The sequence below is a fragment of the Phyllopteryx taeniolatus genome, chromosome 8 (assembly GCF_024500385.1).
Source record: "Phyllopteryx taeniolatus isolate TA_2022b chromosome 8, UOR_Ptae_1.2, whole genome shotgun sequence".
Lineage (NCBI taxonomy): Eukaryota > Metazoa > Chordata > Actinopteri > Syngnathiformes > Syngnathidae > Phyllopteryx > Phyllopteryx taeniolatus.
Window position 1 is genome coordinate 26,113,902 of NC_084509.1, and position 17,081 is coordinate 26,130,982.

The following is a 17,081-nucleotide window of genomic DNA, read 5'->3' on the forward strand; positions in this document are numbered from 1 at the left end:
AATTGAAGCCCCCCCCCACCCCATGTCTTGTATTTGTCCTGTGCACAGGTCATTGATCACGCTGAGGAAAGCAGACGTGCTCGCGGCGGCGCACAAGTGCTTAAAGTCCCACGGAAATTAGGCAGCCAGGGTGCGCTTGTTTTGTGCCGTTTTCTTTTCGGCTTTTCTGGAAGCGATGCTCAAAAACTGATGCTGACTTGATTCATATTGATGAGCAGTAGTTAACAAAACAATTCTTGGGACTTATTTGTCCAAGTCTCAACCAATTTTGAGGTTTCCCCATTGGAACTCATTGAAACAGTGCATGCTCGTGCTCATGAGCGACAAGGGATGGGAATCGAAATGGGATCCAATTCCAGCGGACGATTCTGGTTATTGAGTCCGAATGAGTGATGACATCACATGCAAGAAGTGCATTTTGCTTCTGAGCTTTTCCAACATGGCGTTTGTGTGGTTAGATTTCATGCAAAAAGACGGTACCTGGGCTTAATTGTGTCACAGAAACGTTTTGTATTACCATGTCATATAATGATAATAACATCATTGATATCATATATCATTAGTTCATCCTCTCACCCAATGAGGATCGATAAGAGAACCGATAAGGAATCAGCTGGTATCAACTCCTCAAAAAAAAAAAAAAAAGAATATTGTTGTCTTTACGCAGTGTGAAAATAAGATTTCCCCTTTCCCTTGTTTTACTGGCACAATTGTGGAAGCTGAACTTGTGCGTGTCCAAGTGGATCTTCTGGGAGCCAGGCGGAAAGCTCCGGAGGCTGGGGGAGGGGGGGGGGTGGGGAGAGTTGGGGTGACTCGGCACCTGTCCCCAGTGAAAGGGTGAAAGGCTCCTCTGTGGGGCCCAACAGGTGTGGTCAGAGCAGTTAAGCCCCTCAGCTCATGAATCGTCATCATTTATCCAACAGAGCCCCATCAGACTTTGCTTTTGGTCGTTGCTCACTTCCCTCACTTCCTTTCCGGCCCTTTTCTTTTCTTTTTTTGTCTCGCTGCCAAAGACGCCTCCATTTTGTTCCGTCTCACGGGGCTTCTTTATTTACCCGGAGGTGGCCGCTCAACGGGTCCTTTGCACTTTGCACTGACGCGTCTTTCCGGCTTGCCGCCCCGTCCTGAACAGGGAAGGTTATTGATTATTGATTGGGTCCCGGGAAGGACGGCAGGTGCGCGGCGGGCCCGCAGGATGAAGGAGCGCTTGTTTTGCGGACGCTTTGATATGTTGGGAGACAGGCAGTCACGTTGACGCGGCGCAATTTATGTTTTGTTTTATTGTGTTCACTGCTGATTGTTGAGCATTCTAAAAATCCTTTTTCCCACTTATGGCCACAAACAGGAAAAAAATGGAAGAGAGGAGGCCAGCCACTTCATCTTGTGTTTTAATGAAATGTGTCTTGTAACATTAAAATTGAATATTATATTAAAATATTAAATATTACATTTAAAAAAGACATGACAAATTTTCATAACTTTTTTTGTGAAATATTTTTTACATTTAAAAACATCTTGTAACGTTCATCTTAAAACATTTCAATTGAGAAAAATTTATATCTTTTAACAATTTAGTTATTTTATTAGTTAGAATTTTAAATAAAGCATGCGACAAATTTTCATCAAACCTTTTTTTCTACAAAATTGTTTTTAAAATAAAAAGTGTGATGTCCTATGACATTCAACTTTTCGTCCATTTATTTTTTTTATTATTTAAGAAAATAGCATGCAGTTTTTAAACATGACATTTTTCTTGTAAGCTCTTGATGCAGGCCAGGTTTTATTTATTTATTTATTTAAAAAAATATATTTTAAATAAAAAAAAAAAGTGTTTTTATTGAAACGTGTGACAATAAAAAATGTTCAGCAGGCCACAAATGGCCCCTGGGCCGGACTTTGGAGACCAGTGTTCTAGATTGTCAAACTGAGGTCGTATAGCCGAAGCTTGAGTGTTTGCAAAATAATTAGCATTAAATGAAGTGGTATCATCTTAAAAAAAAAAAAACAACAACTCAGCTTTGGGCCAACTAAAGGCGCTGCTGATTGTGATGTATCATCTCATAAATCTGACAACCCTGCATGAATAAAGTTTTAGTACAAAGGGGGTATTATTAAGAGTCAAGCCTTGTTTCTTCTGTGATTAAATTTATAAAGAATGAATGTGTTAAGTCCCAGCCCTTAATATAATACAGTAACATCAAAGCCACTGTCACTGTACTCGCCACATTTCATCCCCAAAAGCACTTTTTGTTTTTGCGGAAAAAGAACAAAAAAAAAGACAAATCACATCATGTATCCCACGGTTGCTCCCGGCAACAGAGGCAGGTTGAGGAATTCACACCGGAGGAAAACAATGCAGCCGAGGTGCTCGGAAACAAAGGGAGGCGATTCGGACGGAACAAAGAAATGGCATCCACTAGCCAGGCTGGCCAGTGGACGCGTGCTGCGGGGAGGGAGGGGGGGGGGGGCGGCGTTCTGCTTGGGGGGCACTGATGGATTTGGACTTGAAGCCCACCGATAAGACACACAAGACTCACTTGCGTGTGTGCGTGTGCGTTGGGGTGCAATCATGCACGTGCGTTTGTGGCTTTGTATGTTTGCGTACTGTCTGCCAGCTGCTCCCTAAGAAAACATCACTCCTCCCCATCCAGGTTGCCATGGAGACCGAAGCACAGGACCTCCAAATTGCCCGGGATGTGCACACCTCACATACCAGCATGCAATCATATACAGTACGGTATGTACTGTACATGAGTATTTCAAAAAAAATAACAAAACAAAAAAGCTCATCTTTATGCAAAACCAGCACAAATACGGACACTACAGCTAATGCTCGCGTCAGCCGATCTCATACGAGCAACTACCCCTCGGCGATTGTTTTCACAAATATGAATCTGATATTTTTGATGGACTTTTAAAACAATATATATTTTTAGTAGGGCCTTGAAAAAAATCTTTTTCACAAAAGTCTGACTTCTGATTTTACTCAATATTTTTTTCCCATGACTTTTTAAAAAATGTGTATTTCTAGCAGGGCTGGGCGATATGACCTTAAAATCTGCTATTTTTTTCACAAAACTATGATTTGATTGTTTTATTGAATTTTAATTCATTTTTAACTTTAATGGACTTTATATATTTATAGTATGGCAAGCATGAATGAATTAACACCAATATTCAATTTGGGATTAATATGAAATAACGATCAAACCTGCTGATTCATTTGAAGGCCAAAGAGGGTGTCGTTTTCCTTCAACGCCGTCCGTCCGCGAATGTTGGCAGGCGGCTCTCCTTAATAGGCCAGGCCATGGCGTTGGCACCCGGACGCCAGCATTCCGCCGGATTAGCGTGGCAGCGGCACAGCACACATCATCGCCCCCCACCGCCCACATCCCCCCTAGCTGCCCTCCGAGGCCCCGGCTAAAATTAGACGCGCCATCTGTGATGAAACAGCCAAATTTCACACGTGCTCAGCTCTTGTTCTTTGCAAACGAGAGTAGTTGGGGGGGGGGGGGGGGGGGGAGTTTGGCGCCTTCTTCCAGTCATGGTGACACTTTCTCACGGGACAAAAGCTCATTGATCACAGCTCGTGTGCTTTTCTCCTTGTCGAAATAGTCGTCTCTTGGCAATTTTTGGCAACAGGCCGCGAGTGTCGAAATAAAATAGAGATGGACCGATATGATTTTTTTGATTAATTTTTTTCAATACCGATTATTTGTGGTCAGGGAGGCCGATAACTGGTGTTTGGAGCCAATATTCAGTTGTAAAAAAGAAAATAGTGGCGTCAAAAAATTCTTTGAAATGCCTTTAAGCATATGTTTATGTTTTTAGTTAAAATGTGTTCCCAAGGTCAGAAGCATCTCTTATGAAGTGAACTGAAAATTGGTATAAATAGATAAATAGTTCCCTGATGTTTACGCAGTTTGAAATTGATCTCTTATTGGCTGTCGGATTAAAAAAAAAAAAAAAAAAAAAAAAAGAATCAAATAACCGATGGCAATATGTGTCAAAATGTGGATTATCTCTACGCAAGCAGCTAATTAGCATGGCTAACATCACTTGGTTTCCACAAGCGGAGAAGTAGCTACTCATTTCCTGAGAAGGACTTTGACTCTTAGACTCTTGACGCTCTCATTTTAGTTTTTATTTCGAAAAGCCAATTATTTTCTTTTTGTGTTTGCGAATGCACCTTGCCACATATCTTGAAATGTTGCTTAAAATTCAAATAGATTGCGTTTGACGGAATTATTTACCCCAACATTTCCAAAAATTAATTTGAAAGCTGTAATCACGATATCGTAAAACCGCGATACTTTTGCCCAAGGTTATCATTCCGTCACAATCTGCCGGACGCAACTGTGATGGACGCCATGCTGGACAGGGCGCATTTCCCCTGCGGAGACCCCCGCCCCGCCTTTCCCCCCTACCCGAACTGCGGCAGTTAATAAAAGTGGATTGATTTTTGCTTGTTGAGGTGAAATCGACCCACGGGAAACAAACAACGCCGAGCGTTCTGTTACACTTGATGTTTTATGCGTTTGATCCATCGCGCGGTGCGCTAGCGAACTGCTGGAACTTCTTGACTCCCGGCTTTTGTCGGAGATGTAGACCTTTTCAGCATTGATGTCACGTATTTCCGGGTGGCGGTAGCTCAGATGGCACCACCGGATTCTTCATATGTCACTTGACTAAGGCAGAGCCATTGAAAAAAACAGGCTAAACGGCTCGAATGAGGATTTTTCTCTACTGCCATAGTTTCGATGTGTGACGTGTCAGTCGAAGAGATGATCTCACGCGACGTAAATTGCTTGGGAGGGAGACCCAACCCCGATGGTGGTTGTTCTTAGAAAAAAAAAACAAAAAAAAAACATGTTGCTAGCTGTGCGGCGCTCAAACAGCCAGTTAGCCCATTTTAGCTCAACTTAAATCGCCCCCAGCCTTCCTTTCCAGTTATTCCCGATAGCTGCTACCTTGCACACTTGAATTTTAAACAGTGACTAAAAATAATTCGTGTCATTAAAAAATAATAGGTCTTCAAGGTAACGTACAATAAAAACGTATAATTAATGCGGTAGCTTGCCAGGCCCCGGTAGCCCGTCCGGAGCTAAATTAGCCTAGCATAGGCCTGACGGCACCTTTTTTTCTTGATGGCCGACTCGCGTATCAAATGTAACTGCTAAAATGAGTTTAAATCTGCCTTTTGAGTGTGATTTTGTCCTTGTAGTTGAAACCTTTGGTTTCATCACAGTAGTAATTGTGCTCTGAAGTTCTGTTTCTGGAAATGCATGCAACCGTTACTAAAACCTCTGTAGCCATCTCGAGGAAAGGGACAAAAAAAAAAAAAAAAAGAGTGAGCTACATGACTCAGCAGAAATTGCAAAGTGTCTCATAAAAAAAGTGTGTTGATGGTTGAGCTGGACAAATGTAATGGAAACATAACCAAAACTTTTCTTTTGCTCACCGTTTTAAACGTTTCATTCATTTGTGGAAGCGAAGCTCTTTTCTTTCATGCTTTGCACAGCTTGTAGTAATACTCTTTGTTTTTTTGGTTTTTTTTTCGTTAGGTTTGCTATATTGGTCCGCATTGGCTCCCTGGTGGAGTTGGAAGCCAGGGAAACGGGCCAGACATCCACACACACACACACACACACACACACACACACAGTTGTAGTAGAGCCTTTCTTCCTTTCTTCCACTTGCATCATTTTTTTTTTCTTCTTCTGCTGGCCAAGCAACAAAATGAAAATAGACTTGATACAATAGCAGAAAACCCAGATTTCCCGTGCAAAAATGTGCACACTGGAAACTCATCTTCAAAGATGAAGTAGCAGGAGTAGTAGTTGACAAAGAAAGCTGCTAGACAGACTGCTACCTGTCTTTCACTTTCGGACATGGGGCAGCAGAATGCGGCTTGTTCGCCAAGGATATTGTACCAGGGAACTAAATAATTGGATGTTGGCGATGTCAAAAAGACCTCGTCTGCTGCATTCTGTGCGTCTCGTCGGTACAATTTGCCGTCTTTCTTGTAAGGAATCAACTTTAAAGTCAACGCTCGTTGTTTCCCGAGAAACAATTCTATATTTGTGATCACGACGTGACTGGGTTCTTTCAAAGTGTGACAGAAGTTCCAATGCTTATCGGAAATCCTTTGTATGCTGGATATCTTCTTTGTGCAATCTTTAGCATTTCTTGAGGCGAGTTAATGAAAAAGTTTCCAAGTCAACAATTGTATGTTTCGGGATCACGAGAGCGCTCAGTGTGACAGAGCGTCCACCGGTAGGCCGATTTAAACAAACGAGAGGCCGCACAGGCCGTGGGGTGAGGGAAGCGTGTCGGGTTACGCGGGTGACAACGCCACCCGAGCGCAGAAAGCGACATTGGACTCTTGTTTGGGCGGCTACTGCCCTTGGCTCGCTGGACACATCATTAGGTACACGTAACGCAACGATAACATCGCTCAGGAATGATCGGGACACTCTTGCAAAAGAGCTTTTTCAGTTTCAGTGAGGTTTTTCTTGGCTAAATGAAGATGAATAAATAAGGTCTTATGTTATTATAGCTTCACCTTTTCCACATTTTAGCCACAAAAGTCTACACTTGACACACCATAATAAGTATTTTTGATAAAAATAAAAGACTAGATGTGGAAAAAAAGTGAAGTCCTGGCGATACAGTTCATCTGGAAAGTACTTGCAGTGCTTTACTTTTCTACATTTTTATTTATTTTTTTTTACATTATTGCCTCCATATTCCAAAATGGATTCAATTGATTTTTGCCCCACAAACGTCTGCGCGCAACACCCCATAATGACAATGAGGGAAAATGTGTTCGACGTGTCTTTGCTCATTGATAAACAATACAAAACTAAATGCAAAATGTGGAAAACACTTTGCGGCTGCACTTGTTTACACACAAACGTGAACGGCGGCTGGATTGGGCGAGGGCGGGATTACAGCGATTTAATCTGAGTCGGGAGTGGGGGAAAAAAAAAAAAATCCCGAGAGGAATTGAATTCCCGCAGTCGCGGGTCTGCCGTTCTGGGTTTGATTTGTGTTTGTAAACGTTAATCTAGGTTGTAACTGGAGGAGGCTTTGAAATTTGAGCGTGTGGATGTAGCGATAAGCGACGCATATTATGTTGGACACGCAGCTGGTTGCCTCGCGTGTGTACGCGAATGGAAAGGCAGATATTTCCTCGGCGTGCGCCAACAGAAATGCTCTTCAATTTCTTCGCTTTACACGTGTGAAGCAGCACACGAGGGTCACCAGATGAATTGTCGTTGGGCTGTTGGGGTTTCTTCGGGTGGTGCGTTCCATTTTGCAAAATTCAGATTGAGACCGACCTCTTGTGTGTTTCTCAAGTTCAGAGTGGAATTCTTGGAGGATGAAAATGTGGACATTTTTAGGTATGACATCGCTGTTAGTTTTCATAATGTGTAAGGTAAACATAGAGGCCAGGCGTGTTGTCTCACTTCCTGTTTGCGGATCGCACGCCGTCGTTTTCTGCCTTGCGTCGTAGTCTCTTGCCGTTTCAATCAGTTGTTTTCAAATAATCACATTGGATTTTTAATTTTGCAATAGTACAAGGGGTAACAATTCACGAGTCATTCTCCAAAAACGCACAAAGTAAATGTAAAAGAGGAAGCGTAGTGCAGTACTAGCCACCTCGAGATGGAGGCCATCCAATTGTTTGAATCATTGATTTCAGGCTTTCTTAAAAAGCCTCATCTGTCCTTTCAATGTATCTTTTCCAATCTATTCCCTTCCCACGTTCCCATCAAGTCGGAAGCAAGCGCGTCAGTCGGACCGTCCGTCACTAATGTGCTGTCACGGCGAGGCGACCAGCGAGGGGCCCGACGAGAGCGCAGCGCTATGATCCGGCCTCCAGCGGCAATGTGCGTTTGCGGCGCACGAATCGCGCTGACAGCCTGTGACGAGGCTCTTTTCGCCCGTCTGCATCATACGAACGCGGGGGGTCCGAGCAGGACGGGGGGGCCCCTCCGGCTCTGTCCTGCCTACACTCGCATCACGATTCTGTCCAGAGCGCAGGACCCGCCGCTTCGAATCTGTATGAAATTCTCTTTTGTGCCTCTGCTATTACGACTGTTCAGTTCAGAGACAGGAAGACGGCCTCTGTGGTTGGAAGAGGCCATTTTAGCCTCGTTTTCACCATTTCCAGGAGTCCTTCAAAGACAAATCTCTCCTAGCCGTGAAACGCAAAACACACCAAACTTTGTAGCAAGAAGACAAAACGTTTCTTTGAAGGAGCCTTGGAAATGGCCAAAATGAGCCTAAAATGGCCTCCGCCATCCGACTTCTTGAGACTTTTTTTTTTTTCTGGGTCTACTCATGATAGACATGTCCACCAAATGTCATGCTCCCAAATGAAACAGGCTTTGGGGGATGCATGAAAAAACAAAAAAGAATTCCCATCAGTGATGATTCAGCACAATCACGAGCCAGCACTAACTACAGGCTTCATGGGAAGCGCTTAAAGGTACAGTCGCGCAGCAGTGACAGTGTAAATAACTTCACAGTGCTGAGTGGACTCTCCTATCCCGCTAATCGATTGACCTTGTTTTACAGCCCTTTGCGGCTTGTTAATTGGTCGCCGGGCTCCCGGCTGACACAGTGACCTTAATGGAAGAGAATTACGGCCGCGTCGCCGTGCATTAACCTCCCTTCCCCCCCTCACGCGCGCACACACCCTGCTTTCACAGCAGCTGGGCCGAAGTACACACGGTCACATGCGGCCGGTCAGGTGACGCGGCAGCCAACCGCATCAGAGGAGGCCGACACCGACCGCTTCATTAGCTCGGACGTCCTTTAGCCGCACGCGGGCGTTCGGCTGCTTTTCACAGCACAACCACACAACAGCAGCACTCGTTTTGGATCTCGTTCTAGGGCGTACCCAATATCCTGGCCCCGGGGGGGGGACGAGTTCCGCTTCCAGTGAGATGAGCGTGAATTTAACAGCGTGAAATTTGGTGGACGTGTCTATGCTAAGTAGACCTCCCAAAAAGTCAAGAAGTCTCAAGAAACCATGTCGGAGAAGACAAATCATTTCGTCCTCCCAAGATCAACTCATCCTCGATTTCCGGTTCGATTGCCACCAAATTAGAAGCGCGTCTACCAGAAAGACGAATGACGCCAAATTGCCAAACATTGTCGTTTTTTTTGCCTCATTACGTGTTGGCGGAGCATGACGGCGAAGTTTGGTGACTGGCCCTAAAACGCAAAAAAAAAAAAAAAAAAAAAAAAAAAGGGGCTGATTGAATGCAGCACATTGTTCTGCTAAGCCTCACTTTGTGTGTCTGTACGCATTCAAAGAGCAACTCTGGCGCCGCACACGTGTGTCAGCCGAAGGCCACAAGGAGATGAAAGAGCAACTACGCACGAGGCTCAAAGTTCACATTTTATTGAACGCAGCGTTTGCACGTGATTGCGTCCTTAAAATGAAATCCAAAAACCGAAACCAAGTTCAAAACTATCTGAATATAACCTTATTTGCTTCTTGTTGTTGCAGTGAGGGAGTCTTCAAGTGTCCAGAAGACCAGCTGCCTTTGGACTATGCCAAGGTAGGACAAACTCCATATGCTTTATTCTATTCTCCGTTCTTTAATCTGGCTCACGGAACGTTTACATTACCAAGAGTCCTGTAATATTTGTTGCTATAATTTAACATTTTCTTTCACAAATGTTTGCATACCCTGGTTCTATATGCACTTCCAATGGTGATACAGTGGTGCCTCGGAAATCAAGGTAGCACTTTTTCTTATTTTCTAATCCATTGGTAGTAGTGTGGAAAGGTAGCGTGATTGAAACCAAAAAAAATGCTGTCGTTGCACGCAAGGAGACAAGGCAGGGCACAACAACTTCCCTCAGATTTTGCCTTGGGGGAGGTAGACGTCGTTACTTGTAGTCAGCGTCTTTCCCACTTGACGCCAGCGTGCGAATAAGGGCTCGCTGCGTGTGAACCGTGCGCGCGAGACTTTTGCCACGTCGACAAGTATCCGACGGCCGTGCCTTGTCGAGCTTTACGACCCGGGCTGACGACGACCCAGGCGCCCGCTTTGTGAAGTACCCTTGTTACGCCCGTTGCGCGCCGTTTACTGCGGGGCCTGGCCACTTGTCAGTCGCCTGCAAATGACCCCTGGTGGTCTACTTTTAGGCTCAGTGGAAAGGTGCGGTCAAGTGTTAACTCTGCAAAGAAAGAAAGTGATGATGGAAGCCAAATGTTACCTGGTTTTGCTGCAGTTTGCTCCATCAGGACTTGTAAGGTGACACTTAATTGTGATTTCCTTTTTTTCTCCCATTCACGAAGTAGAGTTAACACTTCACACCTCTACCTGGATTGGACGTTTTTAGTTCTTGATTAGGTTTGAATTATTATTATTTTTTTTAAATCCAACATAAGAACAAGATTCCGTTCTCAATGATGAAGTAGACACAATGGCACACAGATTGAATGTTTTATTCTTGAAAATGTTTTTAATTTTTTTTAATTTTTTTTAATTTTATTTAAATCAAAGTTGACACGAAAGCATACACTTGACGTACAGTACTTTTGTTTTTATATTTTTATTACATTTTATTTTTTCATATATTTTTATTTAGATATTTTTTCAATTCTTTTTTAAATTACTCAGATTTTGGTTTTACATTTATGTTTACATGAATGTTTTTTTTCAGTTTTTAGATTTGTTTTATTATTTATTTTTTAGGTTTAGATTTTTTTATGAAGTTGTTTGAATTATTTCCGATCTTACATAAGTCCTCTAAAGACATACTGTCAACGCGTGTTAAATTATATGTATATTTATCTAAATATTAAACATTTTAAAACTGACTGACTTTACAGCATCCAATTATGCATTTTGTTCAAATGTTATGCAGTTTTTCGAGACATTTATTTTACTTTTTCATTTAAAAAAAAAAAAAAAAACAACAAAAAAGTTTAGGAATTAGAGCGTTAAATAGAGGGTCATCGGTAAAGAGTGGCTGTGCTCGTGGGACCATGAAAAACGTTCGCTTCTCTTTGTTTCACGTGATGTGACATTTGGTGGAAAGTGGCTTTTCTGCTTTCCCACTGAGGCGAGCCGAGCTGTAAATCTTGGAGACGAAACGTTGGGAAGTGACGGAGAAGAAGGTTTTGCGCATTTGTCCTCGTTTGTGCGATCCAAAGTGCTCACGATATTTAAAATATCAGAAGAAATTGAGGGAAGAACAAGAGCGGAGCTTTGTGTGCGTGTCTTGTCCAACAGTCTTTGAAGTCCACACGTCCAACCTCCCATATTCAAGTTATAATTGCTTTAGTAGCATGTGGCTCATTGTCCCAGGCTATTCTCTTTCAAACTGTTCCAAGGTTAAACAATCACATATTTGTGATCACCAGGTAGTTCAGTTTTTAGTATAAGCGTGAGTGGGAAGACTTTGTGTACTGCATTCTGTCTTCTCTGTACAATCTCTCCACCTCTTGCGAGGGATGAACTCCAAGGGCTTTTGTTTTGCAGATCTACCCGGACCCGGAGCTGGAGCAGCAGATTTTAGCGCTGCCCATCCGCTGCATCCACAGTGAGGAGGGTTGCCGCTGGACTGGCCAGATGAAGCAGCTGCAGGTGAGATTTTTCACTCACCAGATTATTTCTAGTCCCGGTTCTTTATTTCTGTTGTGCGTGGTGGCGGTTCTCACGGCTAACCGATTGGGGCGCAGCAGTTTCAAAGTTAGAAACTTTCCGTGGGAATGAATCTGAAAATTGTAGGTATAAATGAAATAACTCAGGAATTTACACAATTCAAGATTGGTGCTTAATAGGCAATTAACTATAGTTGGGAAAATATATTTTGGCATAATCCTGACTAAAACAAGCAGATTTCATGCAAATGTGAGTTTCAAGTCGTTGCTTGGATGATTTTTTAATGTATTTATTTTTTTTGCTATGTGTTGTGGGACAACACTTGCGTTGGCGTTACTGAAGCCCACTCGTAACTCTTTGGGTAAAGTGAAAACACTAGATCAATTAATTCACTGCGAGACTTCAAAAGCCGTCGATGGCAGTGAATGAGTTAAGTTACTGTGATGCCCTCGCAATATTTCCCAAATGTCACAGCTAAAATTCTCATGGAAATTTCAACTTTATTTTAATTTAAACTTGACTAAAATTTACCAGCAAGTTTCCACCCTTATTAAGAGACAACTTTTGAATTTTGTAAATTCTTGGTTTATTCCCATGTATTTCAATAATTTGCATTGAAAGTTTCCAATTTGGAATATTTACAAAATTCCTTAGCCTAACTTCCAATGGAAAGTTACTGGAAACATTTACGGAAATTGTCTGGAAACTTGATGGAAATTTACCGGACATTTTCACTCCTATGATGAGTCAACCTTCAATTTCGTAAATTCCTGGTTCCTTCCCATTAATTCCCATAATTTCCATGGCAACTATCATATGAATAGAATTCCAAATGGGTGGAAGCTTTCCAGAAACTATCCGGTCAATTTGCATTTGAGAAATATTCCAAATTGGAAACTTTCTGGTATTTGATTTTGTCATACGCAGCCCTTTCCCACATGTGACGGCATTCCAGTACCTTAATTGCTTCATTATTTCTTTCAGTCAAGGAGAACACTGTACCGGTATGCAATCTGGTTGTTTTAGTCGGGGATAATATTATGTGTTACTATATTGAAGTTCCCTATGAATTCAGTTTTGTAAATTTGTGATTATTTCCCATTTTTGTCCCCCATACATTCTGATTCATTTCCATTGGAAGTTTGACATGTTGTGACCCAAGTGTGCCATGGATCTTTTTGTGACTATGGATCACTTCTATTAGTCGTCTTTTATTTCTATTGTGCAAAGTTACGGGGACTAACTGGCGACCCTCTGTTACCTCCGCCAGGGGCACTTCTCCACCTGCGCCTTCAACGTGATCCCGTGCCCCAACCGCTGCTCGGTGAAACTGACGCGCCGCGACCTCCCCGACCACCTGCAGCACGACTGCCCCAAGCGCAAAGTCAAGTGCGAGTTCTGCGGCAGCGAGTTCACCGGCGAGGCCTACGAGGTAAAAAAAAAAAAACAAACACGCCGCTTGTTTTTCTTTCCTCCTCTCGGGTCCGGTTACACCTCGTGTAGAGTAAACGAGCCGAATGCGTATTGAAAAGTGCTCCTTGTTTTCGCACGCCGAGAGACTTATGTGTTTTGAAATAACCTGACTGAAGCCTTTCATTGCTCACCTTGCCCACCTCTCTCATATTTACTGTGGGCCTGTGTATGTGACTGCTGTTAATACACGAAAAGAATAATTCGCCTTAACCTGGGGGTGTCCAAACTGCGGCAAAGAGGCCATTTGCGGCCCGCCATTGTACAACCCCAATTCCAATGAAGTTGGGACGTTGTGTTAAACATAAATAAAAACAGAATACAATGATTTGCAAATCATGTTCAACCTATATTGAATATAGTACAAAGACAAGATATTTAATGTTCAAACTGATAAACTTGATTGTTTTTAGCAAATAAGCATTAACTTGGAATTTTATGGCTGCAATACGTTCCCAAAAAGCTGGGACAGGGTCATGTTTACCACTGTGTTACATCACCTTTTCTATTAACAACATTCAATAAACGTTTGGGAACTGATGACACTAATTGTTGAAGCTTTGTAGGTGGAATTCTTTCCCATTCTTGCTCAATGTACAGCTTCAGCTGTTCAACAGTCCTGGGTCTCCGTTGTCGTATTTTACGCTTCATAATGCAACGCACATTTTCAATGGGAGACAGGTCTGGACTGCAGGCAGGCCAGTCTAGTACCCGCACTCTTTTACTACGAAGCCATGCTGTTGTAACACGTGCAGAATGTGGTTTGGCATGGTCTTGCTGAAATAAGCAGGGGCGTCCATGAAAAAGACGTTGCTTGGATGGCAGCGTATGTTTCTCCAAAACCTGTATGTACCTTTCAGCATGAATGGTGCCTTCACAGATGTGTAAGTTATCCATGCCATTGGCACTAACACAGCCCCATACCATCACAGATGCTGGCTTTTGAACTTTGCGTCCATAACGGATGGTTCTTTTCCTCTTTGGCCCGGAGGACACGACGTCCACAATTTCCCCCAAAAAATTTAAATGCGGACTTGTCGGACCACAGAACACTTCTCCACTTTGCATCGGTCCATCTTAGATGAGCTCGGGCCCAGAGAACCCGGCGGCGTTTCTGGGTGTTGTTGATAAATGGCTTTTGCTTTGCATAGTAGAGTTTCAAGTTGCACTTACGGATGTAGCGCCGAACTGTGTTTACTGACATTGGTTTTCTGAAGTGTTCCTGAGCCCATGCGGTGATAGCCTTAACACGCTGATGTCGGTTTTTGATGCAGTGCCGCCTGAGGGATTGAAGGTCACGAGCATTCAATGTTGGTTTTTGGCCTTACCTCTTACATGCAGTGATTTCTCCAGATTCTCTGAACCTTTTGATGATATTAAGGACCGTAAATGATGAAATCCCTAAATTCCTTGCAATTGTACGTTGAGGAACATTGTCCTTAAACTGTTCAACTGTTTTCTCACGCACTTGTTCACAAAGAGGTGAGCCTCGCCCCATCTTTGCTTGTGAATGACTGAGCAATTCAGGGAAGCTCCTTTTCCACCCAATCATGGCACCAACCTGTTCCCAATGAGCCAGTTCACCTGTGGGATGTTCCAAACACGTGTTTTGATGAGCATTCCTCCATTTTCTCACTCTTTTTTGCCACCTGTCCCAGCTTTTTTGGAACGTGTTGCAGCCATCAAATTCTAAGTTCATGATTATTTGCTAAAAACAATCAAGTTTATCAGTTTGAACATTAAATATCTTGTCTTTGTAGTGTATTCAATGAAATATAGGTTGAACATGATTTGCAAATGATTGTATTCTGTTTTTATTTATGTTTAACACAACTTCCCAACTTCATTGGAATTGGAGTTGTAGTAGTAATAATAATAATCCACTGTATTGTAGTGGGATACAGTGCCACTGACCACCCCAATATCCACAAAAATCGCTCTTTGTAGGGTGCAACAGCACACTCTTTTTTTGAGTTCTACTATAACAAAATGCGTTATAAATGTTAAATCATTCCTTTAAAGACACAGTCTACAAGCTGCCATCTATGGTAACGCCGTCTATGGTACTTAATGTGCTCTCTTGATTGGTCAAGCGGGTAATTAAAGGGCAAAAGGGAGCACTGTGACCTAGCTTGAATTAGCTCATTAATCAGCACCTCTGTGGAGATCGTAAACAACAGCCATAAAATAGTCACCACCATAAAAAATAATCATCTGTCATCAAGTCTGAGTGATGAAACATGAGGCGAAAGCACACAAAAGGACAATTGACCAATTAGAAGAAAGCAGGTTATGGGCCACATTATTAGGGACACGATGTAGACCATTTTGTAAGGGGGGGAAATCCAAAAAGCAAAACTTGGAATCATTTTTATTAAAGGGAGAGAAAAAATCGTTCATAATCGGAAATCGCATTTTTATTGAAGAAAAAACATCAACAACAATTCTCCCAGCAATAGTCCAAACATGCAATGGTCCACCAGAAGGTCTGGTGTAAAGTTGCTTTGGATCGAGCGCTCTTATTAGATGTCATTAGATTTTTTTTCGGTGTACCTAATGAAAAGTCTGCTGCATGTTTCGGTTCCTATATAGCATGTGTGTTGTATTTTTCTCATTTCTTTTTATGCCGTATCTCCTAAGCTCATATTGACTGTCTGATTCTGTGTGTGTGTGTGTGTGTGTGTGTGTTGTCTAGAACCACCAGGGCGTGTGTCCCCAGGAGAGCGTCTACTGCGAGAACAAATGCGGGGCGCGGATGATGCGTCGCCTCCTGTCACAGCACAGCATGGCTGAGTGTCCCAAACGCACGCAGCCGTGCAAGTACTGCGGCAAGGAGTTTGTCTTCGACACTATCCAGGCGGGTTTGCGTGCCCACAACACAACACGGATCTTATCGAGCCGTTAGTGCTCAGACTCGCCGTCTAAATCCCTACTCGCTATTCGCATTGACAGTAACGAAATGACTAGCTAATCGTTACTCCTTGTACTATTACCAAATACGTCATTGTCCAACAACACAGGGTTTGTCACAACACCAGAAAGATAGGAGCTGAAGCATTTTGGCTTGCACGTTTTCGCAATCACACTTATTTGTTGTTTGAAATGGCTTTCTTTAACCAGGATCCCTCACCGCATCGTGGCCGTGGTCTGTGTTGCACTGTCTCGATGCTGTAAAATGCGTACATCAACGCTGGCTGGCTGGGAAGATCTGCTTCTACTAGTCTGCTAGTTAGCTTAGCTGCCAGTTAGCAGTAGCTGGCTAGCTCTCGTCAATAAATGGAGCGATCGCTCATTGCCCACAGCCTCTTAAATATCCACATGCTTTTTTGCGCCAGCGATAGATAGCAGGCGGGTCCTGTAACGTATCCTCCGCAATCAACGTGGGCCTCACTTTATTTCTGCAGGACAAATGAAAAGTCTCCTGGAGGACGAGTGTGTTGTTGTTGTTGTTGTGGGCGCCGTGATCCATCTTTGATGCCAGACCGTGACAGCTGTTGTTTGGATCCCTGTCTTGTATACACATGTGCCCTGAGGCTAGATAGTACACATCTCATCCCCATCTCCCGCATTAGTAAGAAGGTTATGGTTCGGAGAAAATAATGGGACACTTAGAGGAAGTGTGCAAGCCATAATTTCAGTTACAAGGCTGCTTCAAATACGCCACTGCTTGAGTGAAGTTACAAAATGTTTGTTGGTAGTAGTTGTAGCTGCAGTCCAGTGCCTAAGTGCTGTTAGTAATCGTATTATCTACTATAAGACAACACAGCATTAAATTTTGTTAATTTTGTGCTTCTGTATTTGCAGTCGTAGTGTAGCTAGCAATCTGGTGCAAGTACTTTTGTGGGGGCTCCTGCAGCGGTGGATGAGTCAAGTCTTTGAACAGATGTATAGTGAGGGTCTTCCGGGAGTTTGGCGTTTCGGTGTCAGTCGACCTTGGATGGAGGTTTTTTTCGCTGCTGTTGAACTGCTAGCCTG

The 17,081-nt window shown here is 43.1% G+C and overlaps 1 protein-coding gene across 1 annotated transcript in view; it reads left to right on the forward strand.

The window, feature by feature from the left end:
• traf4a (tnf receptor-associated factor 4a) overlaps positions 1-17,081 on the forward strand; it is a 33,031-nt gene that overhangs the window by 12,204 nt on the left and 3,746 nt on the right. Inside the window, exons 2-5 of the mRNA XM_061781515.1 lie at positions 9,527-9,578; positions 11,514-11,618; positions 12,907-13,068; positions 15,802-15,963. Coding sequence (XP_061637499.1) covers positions 9,527-9,578; positions 11,514-11,618; positions 12,907-13,068; positions 15,802-15,963 — 481 coding nt within the window. The remainder of the gene's footprint in view (positions 1-9,526; positions 9,579-11,513; positions 11,619-12,906; positions 13,069-15,801; positions 15,964-17,081) is intronic.